This window comes from Nipponia nippon, unplaced genomic scaffold (assembly GCF_047370975.1).
Source record: "Nipponia nippon isolate SJK-2023a ecotype South Korea unplaced genomic scaffold, ASM4737097v1 scaffold_5, whole genome shotgun sequence".
Lineage (NCBI taxonomy): Eukaryota > Metazoa > Chordata > Aves > Pelecaniformes > Threskiornithidae > Nipponia > Nipponia nippon.
The window spans coordinates 74,145,441-74,166,141 of NW_028262369.1; the positions used below are offsets into that span (position 1 = coordinate 74,145,441).

At 38.0% G+C, this 20,701-nt stretch overlaps 1 protein-coding gene across 5 annotated transcripts in view; it reads left to right on the plus strand.

Moving 5' to 3' along the window:
• ZNF385B (zinc finger protein 385B) overlaps nucleotides 1-20,701 on the plus strand; it is a 178,399-nt gene that overhangs the window by 21,459 nt on the left and 136,239 nt on the right. For 4 of the 5 annotated variants that reach the window (XM_087731824.1, XM_087731823.1, XM_087731821.1 and 1 more), the window contains exon 2: nucleotides 16,930-17,232. In XM_087731824.1, coding sequence (XP_087587950.1) covers nucleotides 16,932-17,232 — 301 coding nt within the window. In that variant the 5' untranslated portion in view covers nucleotides 16,930-16,931. Of the gene's footprint in view, nucleotides 1-16,929; nucleotides 17,233-20,701 lie in introns of those variants that run through there. The other variant, XM_087731832.1, reaches the window with a different exon arrangement.

Genomic DNA, 20,701 nt, shown 5'->3' on the forward strand with positions numbered 1-20,701 from the left:
TGCTAGTGTAAATTGTTAGTGTGATTTGGTTTAGGAAAATCAGCTGATGTTCTTCCTTGTTCATGTCTTTTATCAAGAGAGTATGAAGTCTAATTAAGTATTTAAAAAAAAAAAGGGCAAAATGAATAACTGGTATTCCATATGAACTTGTTTCCAGAATGCCTTGTTTCTATTAATACCTAAGAATGGCAAGTGAATGCTTATCACTGATAATAAATTACATGAATTTGTGTAGCGTGCTTTATTTCAGAGTATCTATGTGTTTTAAAAATAGGAACTGCATCACATAACAATGAATTTATGATATCCTGAGTGTGAGAAGTGGCAGCTGTTTAGGAGTACAACATAACACTATTTAGAATGTGAAATGGAAAATTTAGGCAGGCTGTATTTATTAATGACCTCAGTGTTGGGGCTATACTACTTTTTTTTGGTTGTTGTTGCTGCAGTAAGAACTTTGCGAAGTTTCAGGTTCTCTCTTAAATTTTCCCCCCAAAATTTGTGCTTACCCTGAAATACGCATGTTCATTAAAGAAATCAGCTGAATAACTGCAAAAGGAAAGTAATTTAGCTTTGTGGTTCCCTGGCCCTTCTGTCTGGTTTGGGAAGGTCAACAAGAGAACAGATGAAGTGGTCCTAAATTATTGTTTACAGTCCAAGCAGTCAGACCCAGGAAAAAGAGTTAAGTATACTGCAGGTGCTGTCTTGAGAGTTAAAACTATTTGAGTATTGGCTTGTGCACTTGGGTAACAGGATGTCTGTTTCACTACTGCTTCATGGAAAGGGTAAAGCAAGAGAATCTGACAAGGTGCCCATATATGTTTTATGTGTGTGTGTGTGTATGCTTGGCCCAGCAGTAGCAATGGAATATAATGGTGTCACATGTCATACTTGCTCAAGGAGCTGTGCAAGAACTTTGGTCTGCCCAAAGTTAGGATAGGAGATAGGACAGAGTAACCCGTTAAATTTTGTTTCTTGTGTTGACAGACTAAATGTGTCTTACAGCTTTTGACATTTTGAATGTGGTTAATCCATAGGTGATTAGCTGTGTGAATTTCTCCGTCACTGGAGTTTATGAAGCTGGGCAAAGCCAAAGGTGGACATGAGATTGCTCCCCTTCTTTGTACGCTCCAGTAACCTTTGGGAATTTTTGCAGTGTGAGGAATGTAAAGCTGAGCCACAAGTATGCAATGAGAAACTCGATAAAATGAAAATGGTGACTATCCCATGCCTTTTTCCTGAGAATTTGTTGTGATCCAATGGGAATCTTGAATATCTTTAGAGGTCAAGAGCTCCAGGTCGATCAATACCAGGATATTGTTGTACTGTGCCTGAAGGTTCTGCTATAGCATCTATAGTTGCACTGAGTTAGAGTTAGCTCTTAAGATGCTTCTTTCTCCCTATTGCCTGGTTTTTGCTTTGTTTGGGGTTTTTTTGCTTAATTTTTAGAAGAGATTTTTCATATATCAAAGGGGGAGAGTGGAAATTAGGATACAGCCCCATTTCCTGAAAAATATTTGTTGGATCTTCTCTAGCACAGCTATAACTGCCACCTGAGCCATGCCCCAGTTCAAAACATGAGCAGGACTGAGGAGACTTTCACAGTATCAGCCTAGTTCACGAAGGGTCTCTGAAGTGAAGACCTTGTTGGTTAAAAGTGTTTGGAAACCAAAGCTGCTACCTCACTTAACTTCTCAGTGTCAATTTTGATTCCTGCTCTAAATTCGGGGAAAAGTCTTTAGATGTTAAACACAAACAAAAAACCCTTTGAAAGTTGCTTCTGTAAAATTTAGAGTTCTTAAGTTTTCAGTTTTTCCATTTGTGATTCTTGTTTAACAGTGCTGAAACAGGTGCTCGTGATGCTATTTAATGACTATGCAATTTCTGAAAACAAGATTTTGACTAAGTTGATTATTTTCTAGAGAAAACTTTGGCTACAAAACAGGATTTTTCCAAGTGGAAGTAGAAAATGTAATTGGAAAACTTGCAGCTGTGTATATTTGGAAATTTCATCTGGAAACTAAGTCCTTAATATTCATTCCTTTGCAAAGCACATCTTGTGGGATCTCTGAACTCTAGTTGCTTTCACATGTGGTTTCCTCTGGCAGATGACAGTCTGTTTCTGCTGAGAGTTGAACCGGGCTTTCTTTGTTCATGTCTTAGCTAAGGACTGATAAATATTTTAAAACAATAAAGTGGCATTTAATTGACCGTTTGGGTTACTGATTGAATTGGCCATTTAGCATAAGCTGAATGGATTACAATAGCTGAGAACTCTCACTGATACTTGCCAGTTATTTAATTGCTATACCTAATGAAACATGATTAAACAAATACAAAAATGGATTTGTATATTGCTTGTAAGTATTTTGTTAAATGAACTAGTGATGCCTATCTTCCTGCTTTTTAGGGATAAGGAAGCATTAATGTTGCAATTGCGAAACTGCTGAGTCTCCATCTGGAGTTCAGGGAACTGGTTTGATTACCGCTTGTGATGAGTTCAGACTGAGACGGGTGCAGAGGAGTGTTCTGGTGGGGGAAAAGGAGATCCTGTTTTTTTATGGGGAGACTTCCTTAGTCTTGGAAAATAAAGGCTAAAGGAAGGGGGAGGTTGTGGGAACATGGGGGAAGAGGAAACACCTGCCTTCTGATGCATTTATGGACTGCACACACCAGGGAAAGAGAAACTATAAACGAACAGCCAGCGTTGGCTCAGAACAAGTGGGTGGAAATCACCCTGGAAAACCTTGTATGGCCAAATACAGGTCTGATTGTTGGAGCTTTGTCCTGGCTGAGGTACACAAGGACTGAACTTGAAGGTCTTTTTTTTTTTTAATCTTGTTTTTCTTACAGTGATAAAGCCTAGCAGCAGTGCAGGGCTTTATCAAGTGCATGGCTGAGAGAACATCAACGTTCCTACCTAGCTGCCAGAAATATTGTCAGGTCTGAACATTCAAAAATCTTGTCAGGTCCTAGAAGAAAACTGAAATTGGTTTCTCTTTAATTCCCTTGTAGTTTTTGAGCCCTTTGGGTGCATATTTTCAGTCATCTCTGGAAGGATTAGAGGGATATTTAAAAAGCTACAGTTCCTAGGGATTTTTATGACTGCATGAGCCAGGCTTAAGAAAAATGCCTAATACTGCAAGATAGAATTCTGAGAGCTAGCAGCCCTGAACTGATGAGTGGAGTGTCGTAAGCAAGAGAGACATCAGATTGATAAATTATTTTTTCTTAAGTGAACCTTTCCAAATATTTGACGTTTCAAAATGTCACGTTTGTGATGTCAGCACAGGAGGTATATTCAATCCACTGGATCTTTTAAGGCAGTAAGTGTGTTTAAAACTGTCTTTTAGCAGAAATTGTGTTCAGTTATCAGCTATTCAGCAAAGTATAACTTGAGCACAGGTCAACTAGGTAAGGTAGTGTGAGAGAGCAAGGTCTTCATTAATCAGGGGATCTATTAGAGGAATTGTTTATCACAAGATGTTTCACATTATGAAGTCAACTGGGACACTACAAAAAGAATAGTTTTTTATTTCTTAATTAATAAAATGTTTAGGAAGTTGAAAAACCACCGAATGTCTCCAAGGAATCATAGAATCGTCAAGGTTGGAAAAGACCCTTAAGATCGTCGAGTCCAACCGTCAACCTATCACTGCCAAGTCCATCTATACCATGTCTTCAAGCACCGTATCTATCCGTTCTTTAAATACCTCCAGGGATGGAGACTCAACCACTTCCCTGGGCAGCCTGTTCCAATGCTTGACCACCCTCTTGGTGAAGAAGTTTTTCCTAATATCTAACGTAAATCTCCCCTGGTGCAGAGCTTGAGGCCGTTTCCTCTCGTTCTATCACTCGTTACTAGGGAGAAGAGACCGACCCCCACCTTGCTACAACCTCCTTTCAGGTAGTTGTAGAGAGCGATAAGGTCTCCCCTCAGCCTCCTCTTCTCCAGGCTAAACAACCCCAGTTCCCTCAGCCAAATGTGACATTCCCTCAGGAATGTGACAGCTCGGACAAGGGAGAGAGATCTATTGAACTAAGGTATAAAAGTCAGCTTTATTGCAATCTTAAAGTTGCAAAAGTCTTTGAAAAGTGAATGACCAGAGAGAAATGTCTCATGAGAGTAAAATGGGCTTCTGAAGGATAATTTCAGCTGTAAATGCTAAAGTGAAAGCTTCTTGTTGTGCACCTCACCATTTTCAAGTGTAAAAAATATATATTCTGCTCACACTTACATCTTTGTGGGGGTTATATCCATTCAGAGGAGATTAATGGCCAGTTTTCAGTGTGACTGCCTTCATCAGAAGTTTATCCCTTCACAAAATGACGTTTTTACTTTTTATGGGAGCAGTATGCATGAATTTCTGTGAAGACTTCAGATTCATAGTTGTAAAATGAAAGGTAGAAAAATGTTTGTATCCCTAAGGAGATGCCAGAATTGTATTCCCTGCAGGATGGCAGTATAAGACTAACTGTGACTTGTGCAACTTTATTTGTCACATCCTTGTGTTAAATAACTTTATTGTGATATTGACTTTTAATTACATTTATGATTACATGGACATTTAATAAAGCCATGTGTTCTACAGATAGCTGCAGTAGGATGCCTAGATTGGTATTTGCGGTCTCTGCAGTAGAGGAAGCAGTCTGGGATGATTTAAAGCAACTGACGGTTGTACTAACTCTTATTTAAGGGACAGTAAGGAAACTTTTTGTTAGGGAGCATGAAGAAACTCTGCCTTGTGCCCCTCATTGCCTCTGGTTGCTTGGGGGGGGCGGGGAGAGGAATGACAAACCCTTCTCTTTGCCGTGCTTTTTCAGATTTTCTTTCTTTAGATGGCTTCTACTTTTTCTTAAGAGCTAAGCTGTCATTTGGAGGTGACTGGTGTATTCTGTTCTTCTGCCCTGCCTCTGCCCCGCATGGTGTGAATGCTGGAGGAGGTAAAGCACTTGTGCTGGCTGGAGGCGTCTTCTTTAAGCATCCGCTGCCGGGCTTCCAGGAGGATCTCTGCTGACGCAGCCGTGTGGCGTGGGCTGTAGCACCAGGGGCTCTTACAGTATTGGGCCCCCACAGAGACCTTTGCAACCCCTATCTCTCATTACTGTGCAGTACAGACCTTTATGATCTCTCTCCTTTGTGACCTGTTTTTCTGATGTTAATGATTTAAAGGCAATTTGGCCATGTTTTGAAATTCCACTTCGTAAGGGGTGAGCTTAAGCAATACTTTTTTTTTGTCTGTGGAGACAGTGATGTAACCTTTACACTTGTGCAAGGGTTAATTCCCTGCCTCAGTGAAAGGTTTTCATGTACCTGTTGATTTAGAAATGTTCAGAAAAATGCACCAGTGGATGTGTTTTTCTGTTTTCTCTTCTTGCTTTAGATCTTCATGAATGTACAAAAAGAGATTTAATTAGAAGATTTAAGAAGAATGTGTGGAATTATTTTATGTAGTTTGAGTGCTTAATGGCCCCAGATTGGCGAAATTGCTGTATTCTCTGTTAACCATCTATAAATGGATATGACAGATAAGCGAGTAAGAGGAAGTTTACATGGTTTGTGAGGCAGGCAGAAAACGTCACACTAGTTTTGCTTTTTAATTGACTATTCTTTCCTCTATTTGTATGTAGTATGACAGCAGATGAGCAGGAGGATGAAAAGAATCTACAGAGATATGGGGGTAGGAGAAGAGCTGGGGCAAGAAATCATAAGATGGAGAATAGCCGTCAAAATGATAGCAGTAGAGAGATGCAAGGAAAGAAGGCAGAAAAACATCTTGTCAGCAAGAAAAAAAATTTCTAGCATTTCTCCAGGCCAAAGAAATCTGTAAGTTCTGCAGAATTTCATCTTGCTTCTTGGTCTGAGGTTCCCTGTGGTTCCTCTGAGCTTGTGGGCTGTATGTGTCTCTTGCCACTGATCACAGTGAGAATCCTTCGCTGCTCTCAGGGTGTTAGAGGTGGGCCCAGCAGCACATTGTAACGTGTTCTTGATTTACTGCATGTCTGTTACAGTGCAATTTACCCTTCTTTTATTGGGCATTTAGAGATGTATGGCCTCCTGACCTGTCTGATCTAAAATAAACTTAAACTAACTTAGTAGGTCTCAAAAAATCTTATAAACTTGACAGCAGATGGCACATGCTTTTTGTTTAGCCCTGCATATACTATCTTGGTGGGTGGTAACTGCCTTAGGACAAAATCAGCATCCCACCAGTCACCATCTGGGATGGCAGATGATATGTGGGACTGTCATGAATAAGCATTCTGATGTTTGTAAATGTCCGAAGGAAGACACCGCTTGTTAGCGCGGCGGTTGGTATGCAGTCAACACTGCGAGAAGCTTACTTTATGCAGTAATCAGCAAAAGCCGAATTGTGTGTGCCTCAGGTCCATCTCTGTAATATGGGTGGGTGTAAAGTGATTCTTCCATAGTTTGTTCATTTTGATGGTGAACTTGCATGGCCCTTATTTTGGCAGACCTTTAATCTTTGTTGGTGCTTTTGTGATAAAAATAATTCTTCTGTTTCTTAGGTACTGTGTCAGAGGTGATGTTTAGATGCCTCATATCTGATCATACCTGATGCCAATAATGAGCACAAATGCATGCTATAAAACGTGCCTTTGCTTTGACAGTGTAGTCTGGGTTGATGAGTGAAGGGAGGGGGATGATTTGGACACACAGGTGTAAAATGACTTGCAGAAGAGCAGACCATGGCTTTGTTGCAAATGCAGGCGTGGAAATGCACATCTCCTGGCCCTCGTCTACTCCCATTTTCCCTTCTCCCAGGTGGGGGATGCACAGACAAAGGTGTGAACCATGAGGATACCCACAGGCCACTTTCCTCATCTTCTCTGTCCCTGGCTCTATGCACTAAGCCTCTCTTCCAGACATACATGCTTTGTGAAATACTATGTAGACTAGTTTCTGTTGGAAGGGTTGCTTGTCATTCATGTGGCAGGTTCTTTATGTAGAGTATTTTAGATAGTAAAGCTGGTCCCGGAGGAAGCTCTGGGTTGTATCAAGTATAAACACTCAGAAAGGAAGAAATCTGTGCATCTATCATGCAATTTGCTTTATACTGCTGTTAAGACATCCATTTTGTTTTGTGTTAAAGCATGTTCTTTTTGCACTTAGCTGGTCTGTGTATCTGCTGAAATGGGTATGAAGCAACAGTTTAATGAAATGGCATCTACTTTAGTGATTCGAATAGCTGACTTAACTATTCTTTTTCTCATACCTTCAGGATACTTGGTGTAGAACATCTACAAGAGCGTGGGGTTTAAAATGTTTATGCAGTTTAGAGCTGTTGGAATTGCCAGTGGTTCTTTGGTATGAAGGTTTTGGGGTAAGGGGAATATACTAAGTCCCTTCAAGTGTTTTTGCTTCTTAAGTATGATATGCAAATAGTATACTGATTTTATACAAAGGAATAATAAAAGGGAAGAAAACCAAACAAAACCCCACATGAATTCTTAATTCAATTTCAGCTTAAAATTAAAATGTAAAGGTTAGAGGTATGTCCAAAAGTTTATCAAAGCCCAATTAGATTAATGTAATAGTATGATTACGCTGGCTGGAATGCAAAGAAAAGAGGAGGGTTTGTCTGTCAAATTTGTATGAGCAAATGCACTCACTCAAACAGGCTCTTAATTGAGGGGAGAGCAGGGTGGATTATCTGCAGTGTGGAAGCACATGCGTGTGCTATTTCTGGATCAGGGTGTGAAACGTCAGCAAAAACAGTGAAAGGCTGCCTCATTCTTTATGAATGGAAGTGTGTATTTTAATGTGGAATAAGATGGGTATTCAGAATGGATTTTGCAGGCAGCAGTTGCTTAAAGCCTGAGGTGACTGGCAGCTCGAGTTCAGGAGAGGTCTGTGCAAGTCTGTGGATAGGCAGGAGGAATTAGGGAGTGGCCGTATTTTTGACTCTGCCAGAGGCCTCTCCAAGTTCAGTATCAGCACAAAATATGCTTAGCCATGGTTCCTTTAAACAAGGAAAACGGGAAGTGAAGGGTCACATTCAAGGCAATGCCAATTTTAACCTGGTCCGTTCCTGCAGGTAACTTCAAACTAAGTGATCCACTTGCCTGTTCTTATGGTCTGTCACTACCAGTTGGATAATTCTCTTATAACGTGATCATAAATCTTAAGCAGTTAATAAGACAAACCATATGTCCCTTTGCCTTTGTACTATCAGGGAACATTGCTTTCAATATCTTTTCTGTTCCAAAAGAGAGTCAATAGTTTACATGGATGTTGACAGTCTCTTACAGATAACTAATCTGGGACCATCTTTTTAGGAGCACGTTAGGTTTGATGTTCACTGCCCACTGACCATGCTTGCAGTTTTCAGCAGGGTTTTTCTCTTAGAATTCTTAGTGCTGTCAAGCAAGCTGATATGTCTCAATCTCATGCTATTTCTGAATGTAGCTTGTTCTTTGTTCATGCCCAGCTATTCTTTTCACACAATCCTCAAAGTTCTGGCTCTTGTGTCCAAGAGCTCTTTTGCAGCATTAGCAGGCTTTATCCTGAATTAATGGTTTCCAGTACAACTTATATTCAGCTCCTAGCATTGTCAGACTTACGCTATGTGAACAAGAAGGCTGTCTACTCTGCCTAGCTTTCTGTTGTGTCTTCCTTTTATGCTCAGGTGAATTCTTGATATTTTTAAGAAAGGTAGGAAATGATTTTTGCTTCCTGAGACCAAAGCTTTATGTACTCCTCAAATGTGATTATGCTCAAGCAAGATAAAGCAACAGCCAGGTACAAATACCCTGTGGGAATCTCCCATTATGTTGTGGGTTTTGATCTTTCTTCACGCAAGTTCGTGCCTAAAGCTTTCTTTTATAATTAAAATAGATGCTTCACTAGAAGTACCTTACATCTTGTACCAGTTCTTCAATTAGTTAAAAACTATTTGCTTTATAGTGGGTATTAAGTTACCTTATATTTTAAGAGATGATTCTAAAACATATAGAAATAATTTGTTCTTAAAGAAAATAATTTTTTGTGGTCCTTTTATGGTTGAAGGCAGGTTCAAACTATATCCTCTACGTAATTTTCCTTTTATAAGTTTGTTTTCACCTCTTCTGAGTTCTAAAATCTGGTGGAGACACATCTAATTAGTGCTTTACGTTATTCAATGTAGATGGGTTTTTTTTATGGGAATACAAGAGGAGTACGTTGATATAAAAGAATACTTGGATACAATACTTTGAAAGATGCAAGTAAAAAACCCAATCTAGCATCTTTGTAGAAGTCTAGAGATTTAGGAAATAGTCTTAGAAAATGATCCTAGAGATTTTATTAAATTAGCAATTGATAAGATGGTTCCCTAGTATCAAGCAAGCAGATTGTGAAAATGGGCAAAATTGGGAATACACTTAAGGAAACTCACTTTGTTAATTTCTACTTGGAAAAATTAAGCTTTTTTTTTTTTTAAATTGTGATCTACTTTTTGAGGAGTTGCTATTAAAATGACTTGTACTTTTCACATGTTTAACCTTTTAAAAGCATCCCACCTATTTTTTTAATTATTATTATTATTTGCTGACTGCTTGGCATTTTGGCATGTGAGATGTTTTAATCCTGGCTTTGTCCAACAAAGAGCTCATTTAAGTATGTCTGTATTTTTGTGGGTTTTTTCCTCCTTCCTGGATGTTGCTTTAGAATTCCAGAATATTTGGGCTTTAGATCTTTGATAGAAAACTAGTGTTCCTGGATGAAATAAGATGTAAATACGACCTGATACTGACAGTGATGTTTGGTATGTCATGGACTCTTTGTTTATGAGAACACTACAACAGAAAGACTGGACTATGTGGTACCTGGCTGAATGTGTTGGAGATAACACACCAGGGGTGGCAGTGTGGTTATCGGGAATGTTGTATGGATTTATACAACAGACCTGTTGATGGAGAAAGCTAAGGGAGCTGAGTAGCCATTTTCCTGGCAGGTCTAGTCTCTCCAATAGACTTATGCACGTAGTAGGGGAGGACAGAAGTCTAAGATGACATATGTAACCATCCATTGGACACTTTGGGCATCTACATGTTCTACAATTAGATAAGAGTACTTAGAGTGCAAGTTAACTGAAGGTAAGTAATGGCTTAATGACAGATTCCTGAGTAGAAGGCACCAACTGGTCAAATGGTTCATCAAGCAAAATAGTGTTATGATAATGCTAGAAGAGTATCTGTTCCTTTTGAAGCATAATCCAAGATAGCTGTCTGGACTCCAAAATTGATTAACTTTTTTGGCAGCAGTCAGATATGTTATGTCAGGTGAGGATATATCTCTTTGGCAAATAAGTCTATGTGTAAATCTATTCTTGTTAATGTTAAGCATGCCAGAAATCTGTAATTACAGGGCCTAAAGAGGAAAGGATCAACCTTATAATTAGAGCTAGCTACAAACATGGGCACATGCAACCACAGTCTGTGATAATCTAAGTCGAGAGTGATTTTATTTACTCCAGTTTAGCTGAGCTCACAGTCTAGTACAGTAGGTCTAATTTTAGGTTTCCTTAACATGGACTATTTCAAGGCTGGCAGAACAAAGCAAAATACTAGCTACTTGAATGTTTTCAGTTTTCTGAATTACCTTGTACTGAACAGCTAATGTTTGTGTTGTGAAACAACCATCTGTTTTTGTAGTTTAAAGAGAATCTTTTTCAAATGTTAAATATTCTAAAATGTGTTAGTGAAGAGGCTGTCAGCTATTTGTCATACTACACCATTCAAAACTTTTCACGCACAGGAATAGCAAGCTGACTTCTTATTCCTCTTTGCATTGATAAACCAGCATCAAAATACAGGCTAAAAAAATTACTTAACCTGGTTTGGTCAGTGTGCCATGATTAGCTAATTATTTTTTATCTGTCACAAGGAATAAAAATGTATTTACTTTTCTCAACCCTCCAGTTTTTACTGTAACTTTGAATTAAAACATTCTATCTGCTTTGTGAGCAGAGATGAAAGAAATAAGGAAGAGTTGATCAGATGTGTATGGATGGGTAATAAATAGTTTGACAGGTGGAAACATTGCAGAATATGATGCCTCCTTGAGGAATTTCCGAACAAGATGAAGATTAAACATGGCAGTTCTCTGTTTTGATTTGTACTGAAAGAAAGAGGAACACATCTTCTGAAAGGAAACTGGTCCCTTAAACATATGGGGGATTTTTCAAGGTTGGCTTCAAAATAGTCTCTAGTGCTTTTTTAGCACTGTAGGATACTGTGCACCAGGCACTATGCATATGCTGTTCACCACAGTATCCCCATAGAACTTGTTGCCCAGATGGTGCAAACCATATGCCTCTCAATAGTTTATCTATGTTTGGGAAATACTGTCTAAAAATATAAGAAAGGTCGTAAGACTTCTGAAAAGCAGCTCTAGTGAGTTTCTTTTAAATAATGCTCTGGAGGTATTCAAGCTGGTTGGGTTTTTTTGTTTTGTTTTTGGCCCCCCCCTTCCTTTTTTTTTTTGGGTGTTTGTATGAGTGTTTTATGGCAGAGATGAGGGACTATGGAATCATACTTGTTCCAGTGCAAGACCACAGCTCTTAAGGCATGCATGCAGACTTCACTGGTCCATCTGCATAGTTAATTTTTCTCCATAGGAGGTGCTTAAGAGGTGTACAGCACAAGGCTCAGTCTTGGGTCTCTCTCTTTTTCTCTTTTCCTCCCCAGTTGTCTGAATGAGTCTTTTTGGAAATGTAACAATATAGAAAGCCAGTTAATTTTTATATTTGTTCCTGGGTCTTTCGTAATTTGTTTGACTATTTCCAAAGGCTAAAGGAGAAAATTCTCTTTGCCCATATGTAAGTTGTTAAAATACGTTCTCTATTTTGCTTACCTGGCACAGATCCACAGAGGGATGGCAGTCTAATTACATTTCCAGCACAATGGTTCTTTGAAGTATCAGCTAATTGGGAATGGGCATTGCAAAAGTTTAGACCAGCACTCAGGAAGAGAATGCTTCATGTAACCATCACTAATTCATTAGGATAACCAAAGCTTATTTCCTTTGAGTAAAGATTTGCACATTCTCACCTACAACAGTGTACTATATATAATACTTCTCTGTAGTTCCTCTGAAAGCACAACTCCGTTTAAAAGTAAATTAGCTAAATTGAAAGGCAAATTGCCTTGAGTTTCAAGTACAAAGGATGTCCACGCTTAGATTTCTTTGCCAGCTGCAAGAGGCTGGGAAGATGTGGTTTCAGAAATCCTAACAGGGTATCTCATGACACCTAAGAATTTTAATGTGGTGTCATAAATCACTAATTTATTCTTGCTCCAGTAGTGCTTGCAGAATCTATTCAGATAGATCACAGTTCTGTGTACTGGGGAAGAAACGTGTCGGGGGACAACTTGTTTAGTCTGGTAACAGCTTATGTCAAATACCTGAAAAGCTCTTATACTTGCATTGCTTCATCTCATGATTTTGACCAGAGTAAAAATGAGTATATCTGGTTCAAAGCAGAACTTACTTTTGCAAGAGAAAGAAGCAGACTTTCAAGTGCCTATGAAAGATGAATATGGCATACAATCCTTTTATGGACTTAGATTTTTCTAGATCATATCAGCTGGATGTTTTCTAACATACTTGAATGCTTTTCTTTGTTTCCTGCTTTTTTTCTTGTCTTCACGTTCTCACATTTTAATTTTTAATTGGGTCTAGTCCTCTAAGTCGTTGAGTAAATACAACTACAGTGATACAGCACTGTGTCATGTTTGTCATGTGTGTGTCACTCCAGTGTGATCACAGAATCATGTCCTTTTTGTATGGGACATTTGAACTTGTGGATATTGTTATGTATCAGTCGCTGCTGAGACTTGGCTTATGCTGTGCTGTATCCTGGTTATACAAAAGTGGGAGCTTGCAGGATTAATATATTGTATTTTCCCCATATGATAATTTCCATCCTTTCTCCCTTTTAATGAACTCATAGTCTTGTTTTCAGTCTTAAACCTACTGCTAAATACTTCACAATCCCATCTATAACTCTTACTCTTCACAATCTCATCTGTAACTATTACTCTAAATGATTTGTTCGATTTATCAGAAGGTAATGATCATGTAACTTCTCTTTATTCTCAGTTCACTGACTGTAGTTTCAGGTAGCTGCTTCTGTTAAGTGATAATGTTATTGAGCTATGTGTAAGCCTGAGGAACAAAATGGCCCCATTTCATATCTGACTCCTGATGAGTGAGAGTAAGTACCATCCAGAACTCTTCAAAATCTGTCTGCAGTGAAAAGCTCTTTTTGAAGAAAAAAGACACTTGCCAGATGCTTGCTTGCATGAATTTGAGTGACTAGGAAATGCAGAAAATAGGAAGAATGCTCAAGTTTTTTGGTTTGTGTTTTTTTTGTAATTACAATTTAATATATATGTACAAGTTTCTTTCATAAGTGTAAAGCATTCAGATAGCCTTCTAAAGAAAGGTTACCTCTTACAAAATACATCTGCGTTCATGTTGAGATTCTTACACTGACGCAATGCAGAATTGTACTTGTTCTGTATATTCTAGAGCCAGGACATTTCAGAAGGTATTTTTAAAGGTGTGTTTTTCCAACCCTAACTTTAAAGAAGAAAGGAAGGAGACAGAATTTTAAAGACAACTGGGACCTTTCATGTAATAACCGTTTTATTTTTTGAACAAATACATACACCACAAAAAGGGATTGTTACGATAAAAGCTGTATTACTGTGTGAAAGATGTGCATCCTGTAAAATCTCAGTGGATGTTTCCCATCAACACTGTCTTCTTAAACACCCTAGAAGGGACTCGACAAAGCTTTTCAAACACAGATGATTTGCCATACCAAATGTTCAGGTCTCTGAAATCTCAGGAAGACAAGGGCTGGGACTTCTGCATGGGAGCAGGCAGACTTCTGAGGGCTAGCATGGTTTGGTTTCTGGCTGCAAGCTACAGGTCCTCTCCAGGGTCAGACCAGTAGGAGTATGCTGCTGCATGCCCTCCTAAAGCCAAGGTTTAAGATGCTCAGTGTAGGTGTTTTTTTTCGGAAGTGCTTTGCATCTGCTGCTCCCAGCAGTTGTTGTGAGGTCAGTGCTGCTTATAATCAGGTCACCTTTTAATTTAGATGCAGAGCTTTAGGCAATCAGGGTTATTTTAAAATTTCAGCTTGTGGTTTTTAATTCTTAAATTAGTAGCAAGAGATTGCTTTAAGGACATTTGTCCTGTGTTAATGCAACTAAGACAGTACTTTGTAGTAAAAGTGAGTTCAAAACCATTCTGTTTGTAAAAACAAAAGTGAAATTTGGACAATAGTTTCTTTCTGTTTGTCTGAAGGTTAATTTTCTTCTAGGCTGGCAGCTGGGATGCTGCCTTAGGGTGTAGGTGTGGTGTTTGAGTCCTTGCTACGCTCAGTTGTTCTTTCCGGGTGTGTCCATATTAAAAACATTTTTGGTCATTTTTAGTCAGGAGTGCACTTCTGAGGGAAGTGTTCTGATTTTTCCCATTAACCCTGCTTTGGTTTATATTTCAGCAGTCTCAGACTGTACCAACTGAAAGGTTTTGTTCCTTTGGATGAAAGTAAACCAAAACGTGCAGTCCAGGAGTGTATGTGTCTCGTGCCCGTCAGTGATAATGGGCTAATGCAGTACCAGACTGGTATTTTGCAAAATAAACCCACTTTCAAAAGGTTCTGGTGCTGTTACAGGTACTCAGCAGCAGCTGTCTGCTCCATCAGTCTGCCTTCTGGTCCACATGGCTTCCTAATGCAGATGTTCGCCTCTGCTACTGCTAAATGTAACCAAACCAACTGAGTTTCATTAAGATTTTAGATTACTGAAATAATTACTGAATTATATTTATTATAATTAAAATAACAAATATTTTAATAAAATAAAAATATTTTAATTATAAAAATAAAAATATTTTAATTATATTATTTGTTTTCTGCAAACATATAAGATTTCTAACAAGCCAGGATTTTTAAACTGTTACCCATTTTATTATTAAATAATTATGTTTGTATGTTTATAGTATCTAAAACAATGTAATATGAAAATATTTTTGTTTCAAAACCTTTTACTTCAGGGAACAAAAACTACAACAGTGCTGTTGAAATGAAAATATACAGAAAACAAAGGGAGTAGAACAAGTTAGTTATGGTTTAAAAAAATACACTGAAAAGTAACAAATACCAAAGCTCTAAGCAGATTAAATTTTCAGATGAAAATGTCATCTAAGCTCAGCTGAGTCAAGGATCTTGGTTGCTTGCCTTGAAACATGATACTTATGCTTAAATGATTTAGTGTGACAGTGTCTAGCCTAGGTTTTCAGGATCACTAGTATTTTGTTTTTAAAAGCAATTAGGTACCTGGACCCTGCAATTATTTTTAATAATTTTTTTTGGGTTAATATTTGATGTGATGTATATCTTAATGTTTATTTTTTTTTATTTGATGACAGAACTGTCAGTTATATGAAACATACATGACTACAACTATCAACTCTGTTTAGAGTACTTGATTGGTGAATCATGCTTGAGGAGGAATTTGAACAAATACTAAAATTTTAAGCATGGGCTAGAGTTAGGAATGTGATGAAATACTCTATCCCACCATATAAATGACTCTTTAAATAACCTATTTCTGCATTTGTTTCCACTCTACATACCTGTGCCAAAGAACCAAACAGACTTTCTCCTGGTAATATACTTGTCTGGGTAACAAGAGGAGTATTCTAGTATTGCTCGTGAATACTGCATTGTTTGGGGGAGGATTGCTACGACTGCTGTCATGTTTTGTTTTGTGTGCATGTAGGTGTGGTCTCTCTCATTCCTCCTGTCTAGCAGAGTGGTAGGTATGCACAAAGATCTGTGCTGCTCTAGTTCCCGGGCTGAAAAAGGGACCTTGCATTTGAAGCCTCTTTGCTTCTGAAAGCTGCATATAGGTGCATTCTTGCCTGGAAAGAGCTCTTCTGCGCAGCTCCCTGAGCCAGCCTTCGGCTGATCCAGAATATTTGGGTGGTGGGGAAAGAATAAACAGCAAGTTGTTTAGCCAAGAAAACAGAAATATTTTCTATTTGAGTTACCCTAGACCCTTATCCCCCTTATAAAGAACCCTCCCTGCTTCTCTACTGGTTTAGCAGCATACCTTAAATACAACACACACCTACGTAGCTCCCTCCGCCCTAATATATAAAACTGTTCTTTGTGCAGCTGGGTTCATTTATCATGATGAGGTTTTTATTCTCTAGGGACAAGTGCATATTTCAGGTTCTTGGATTGTTGTCCAAGGACTGTCATTTACTGTGTATTTGCATAGCTCTCAAAAGACTAACTTCTAGCTGGCGTTTCTCTGTATAATAGTTTTAATTGTGAAGGTATTGACAGACTACTATAGACAACAGCTTAATGCTTGTTTGAAGGCTGAAGATTTGGGTGTATATAAAAGTGGAAAGTCTTCAGTAGTCTCACTTGAATGGTCTACTGTCTTCTGATGTTTCAGTAATATCTCTTGTCGGCATCCTTTTTGTTGAATAATTGTATTTGGGGCAGTGGGTACTGCTATGGGCATTGGAAAGTGAAAAGCTCTGGAACCAGTGTTTAGTGAGGCGGAGGAAATGTGTTTGAAAATAATCTTAACCTCTGCTAGAGATGCAATAATAAACCTGCTTTAAAATAGAGAGCTTGCAGAAGAAAATAATGAGTTGTTAGGAGTTGTTGTTGTGCGCAGACTGTGATATATTGCCAACTTCTTATTTCTGAGCTCTGCGGTGTGTCACAAATGCGTGTATTTCTCTATTAAGCGACGTCTCTGCAATTTGGAACCTTATTTGTTGGAACTAGTCTTTGGTTCATGTTGTATAGCATTTTAAAAAAGAAAATGCTGATTTAGTAGTAAGCATTATTAGCTGGCTTCTAGTAACAGTTTTGTCTGTTTGCTTTGTAGGTATGAAGCGTCCATTAAGTCCTGACCACGTCTTTGAAGATGGGATTATGAATCAACCAGCTGTTCTATGGGGCTTTGAAGAAAAAGGACTGAGGAATGACAGACAGGACTATCAATTAAGCAAAGAAAAAAAGAAGATACTGTTTTCCTTCTGTGAAGTGTGCAATATACAGCTGAACTCTGCAGCACAAGCTCAAGTTCATTACAATGGGAAGTCTCACCTGAAAAGAGTGAAGCAGCTAAATAATGGAAAACTCCCTACAAGTACAGCTCCTGGCACTTTGTTTGCAAGTACAAGCACAGGTACATGATTAGTATGAGATGTTGAATTTTGGTCAAGAGATCTGAGGAAGCTTTTAAGCTCTACCCTCCCCACCCAAAATAACCATTAAACTTAATAATAATGTATTAATAATATTTTGCCATGTTCAGAATTACTGGTGTATTTCTTTTCCTGTGAAGCCAACTTGTATTAAGGCACTATTGCATTAATGCATGATTGACGGCTGTGTTGGGTCTTGTGTAGTTGAGATTTGGTCTATTCAAAACTAGCTGTTGTGGTTTCAAATAGTCATGTATTTTGTCATCTGCTTTTGTTCCCAAAACAAAGTTCTGGAAGGATGCTATGGGTACAGGAGAAACTTTTAAAAGAAATGTAGTGGTGGGAAGAGGAGGAGGAGAGCTGGAATTTACAGTCCTGGCCCTTTCATTGTTTCTGCTTTCAGTGGTCTGGGTTTTAATTCCTCTCATTCAAGTGAGAAGTAATTTGAAATAATAATTTTTACTTACTGGGCAAAACAAATTTCCCAAATGTTTGGGGAAAATGCATTTAACATGCACAATGTAAAGGTGCAAAGCACATCATGTGCTTTTTTGTTGGGTTTTTTATTTCAGTGTTAGACTCCGCTCATAGCTATTCTGAGAAAAATGTGGTACTTCCTTACTTCTCTGTGCATATAAGAAAGTGAACACATGGAACAAATGATTTGATCCTGTATGGTTGTAAGAGTAAGGATGTTGTGACTCTTCCTTCCCTTCTTTAAGGGGTCCTGGTATGCCATATGGTCTCTTGCTTTGATGTTCATAGTTTAAGGATTTTGCTGCAGGATTATCCTTTTTCTGTGATGTTCCACCATAATTGAAGAAAATGTTAGAGCACTGTAAGGATACTTTTTTTTTTTTTTTACTGATAGTTGAAATAGATAATTTCTTTCTTCCTTTCCATTTATTTTGTTAAAGAAGATTCAGGGGGTTTTGACATTCTGTAGAATCCAAAAGGGCCAAAGTTGATCTTAAGTATTCTTTACATCTCAAGCAAGTATAGCAAGTCATCCCTTCTGGTTCTGAGATAAATAAAATGCTGCAGGTTTAAGGAATTATTGTCTAGAAGATGCAAAAGTTGCTGCTTATTAACATTTTGTATTGATGAAGGAACAGATCTCAAATCTTCATGAAAAAAGTTTTATTAGAGAATTTTTTATTAGCCACATAAGGGGATTTGCTTTGGTATTGTTTTTGTATAGAAACAGTTAAACTGCATTAAATTGTTAAGCTTCTCTTTTTTTTTTTTTTTTTTTTTCTGATTTTGATTTTCTTAAAGTCTGTGGTATTGTTTGGTTTAGAACCAAGTAGTGTAAGGGTATCACTTGGATAAGGCCAGTGGTCCAAAAGATTAAATTCCTATTGCGTAACACCTAAATTACTTAATTGTGTGCATTCTTAAAATAACTTAATATCTGAGACATTCTAATTTAATTTAAATTCCTTTGTGTGCTGATAGAAAACATCTGAAATGTTTGCACTGTATGTTTTCTGTTGCTTTTTGTTAGCTGGACCCCTGCACCTGATGTCTTTGCAGTCATTCCTGGGGATCACAGCTGATGCTCTGGCACTGTTGCTCAAAGAATGCTCTGATGCTGAGAATATTTAATGTTTGCTGGGACATGTGCTTTGGGGTTACTGTATAGCTTAGGAGTTAAAATTCATGTTTCTTTGTGCTTTGTTCACTGATCTCTATATCAGGCTGTATCCTAGTTACTTGCTAGTTATGCTGGTCTATCCAGTGCACGTTGAAATAGGCATTCTGTTTTCATAGCTGAAGGATGTTGGTTTCATAGCATTTAAAAGAAAGAAATGCCTTGCATAGGCAGTTTATTATCATTATTGCATAGACAATTTAATATACTGCTTAAGAACCAGTAGGAGAACAAGATTTACTGGAATGTAGTTCTCAAAGAACACTTTCCAAAAATAAGTACAAATTAATTTTCTTATAAATTGATGTTATCCAGGCTCAATTTTAATCCGTGTCCTCTGGAGTGTTATTACCCCTTGTAATGCGAGTCTGCCTTTCCCATTTCTTTGGCTAACATTGTAAACAGAATTAATTGTGCAGATGGTAAGAGAACAATTATATTCATCTCACCTCACTAGTGAACAGACTTTATTCCACCTGTGAAGGAAGCAAATAGCTCCTCTCATACTTCATTGTTATAACTACATCCCCTTCTAATGAACCAGGTAGTGAACAGTTCAGCACACCTCAGGAAGCTTTCTGCAAAGGTTCCTGCTCATCTGTGGTGGAGTTTTCCTCTGTCTTTGAGATGAATGTGATTAATAATACTCCTATTGGAAAATAAGGTGACTGTAAATTATGCATGACTGTAAATATTCATTGACAGTACAGAAACCAGGATTACAGACCTGCCAGAACTGGCTTGATCCTGTGTGACAGAAGTGATCTTCACACCATCACTGCCTGCAGCCTCCTTGGCTCTTGATGGACTTTCTTTCAAATGGGGATGAATACAAAGGAGTCATGAGACATATCTTCATATTCATCCTCTTCTGAGGTTCTCTCTGTGATAGGTGGCTTCAGGTTGTTATAAAGCATCCTTTGTACTGTTGACTTCCACTGTGTTTTACAACTATAACCTCAATTTGTGGCTTGTAACTTTCAGTAATAGGTAATGGTCCTTGTTGTACCACTATAGAAAAGTTTACTAACGTTTGATAACGTGGAATTACAGGTCTTGGCAATAACACTCTACAGTGTATAGGTGAGGGGGTTTTATATATTTAAAATCTAAATATCTTAGAGATAACTTTAAAGTTACTTCTTTATATTTAGAGTAAGGGTACGATTGTCATAGAATTTCAAAAGGTATTTAGCAAAATATTTTTCTAAAAAGCCTACTCTGTTTCTATAGACTCTTGTTTGTTTTGTCTTCTCCACCCCATTACTGAAATCTAGAAGCTATTTTGCTATTGTACCTGTACCTGCAATTTCAGTTACTTCACAGGAAGTAAAATTGCATATAAAATAAAGCATACAGCTGCTTTTCTTTATATTCACCAAATTAAGAAATTAATTGACTAAATTAGAAGGCTTTGGTGATTTGATCCACTCATGGAACTCCTCATTTTCTTCAGATTGGTGTTAAAAATTACTTGTGTGAAGAAAACAGTATTCTACTGGAAAAGTATATTTCGCACAATGTTAGAGCCTTTGCTATTCCTTATGTTAGTGATTGTTCAATACCATTAATACCCACCCTGTCTTATTGCAGCTCAGGCTGAAGTTTGTCAGGGATACCGTTCCCAAGGGCCATCCCTACCCTTGCCCCAGGCAGATCTGATACACAGCCAGGCTTCTGCCGGAAGGAAATAAATGAAGTTTCAGGAAAATAAGAAAGTGTGTATTTGCTGCTGCAGCTTGAACTGGAAATTATTTCAGTTGTTTCCTATAAGCAGGAAAAGAAAGGGTAGTTTC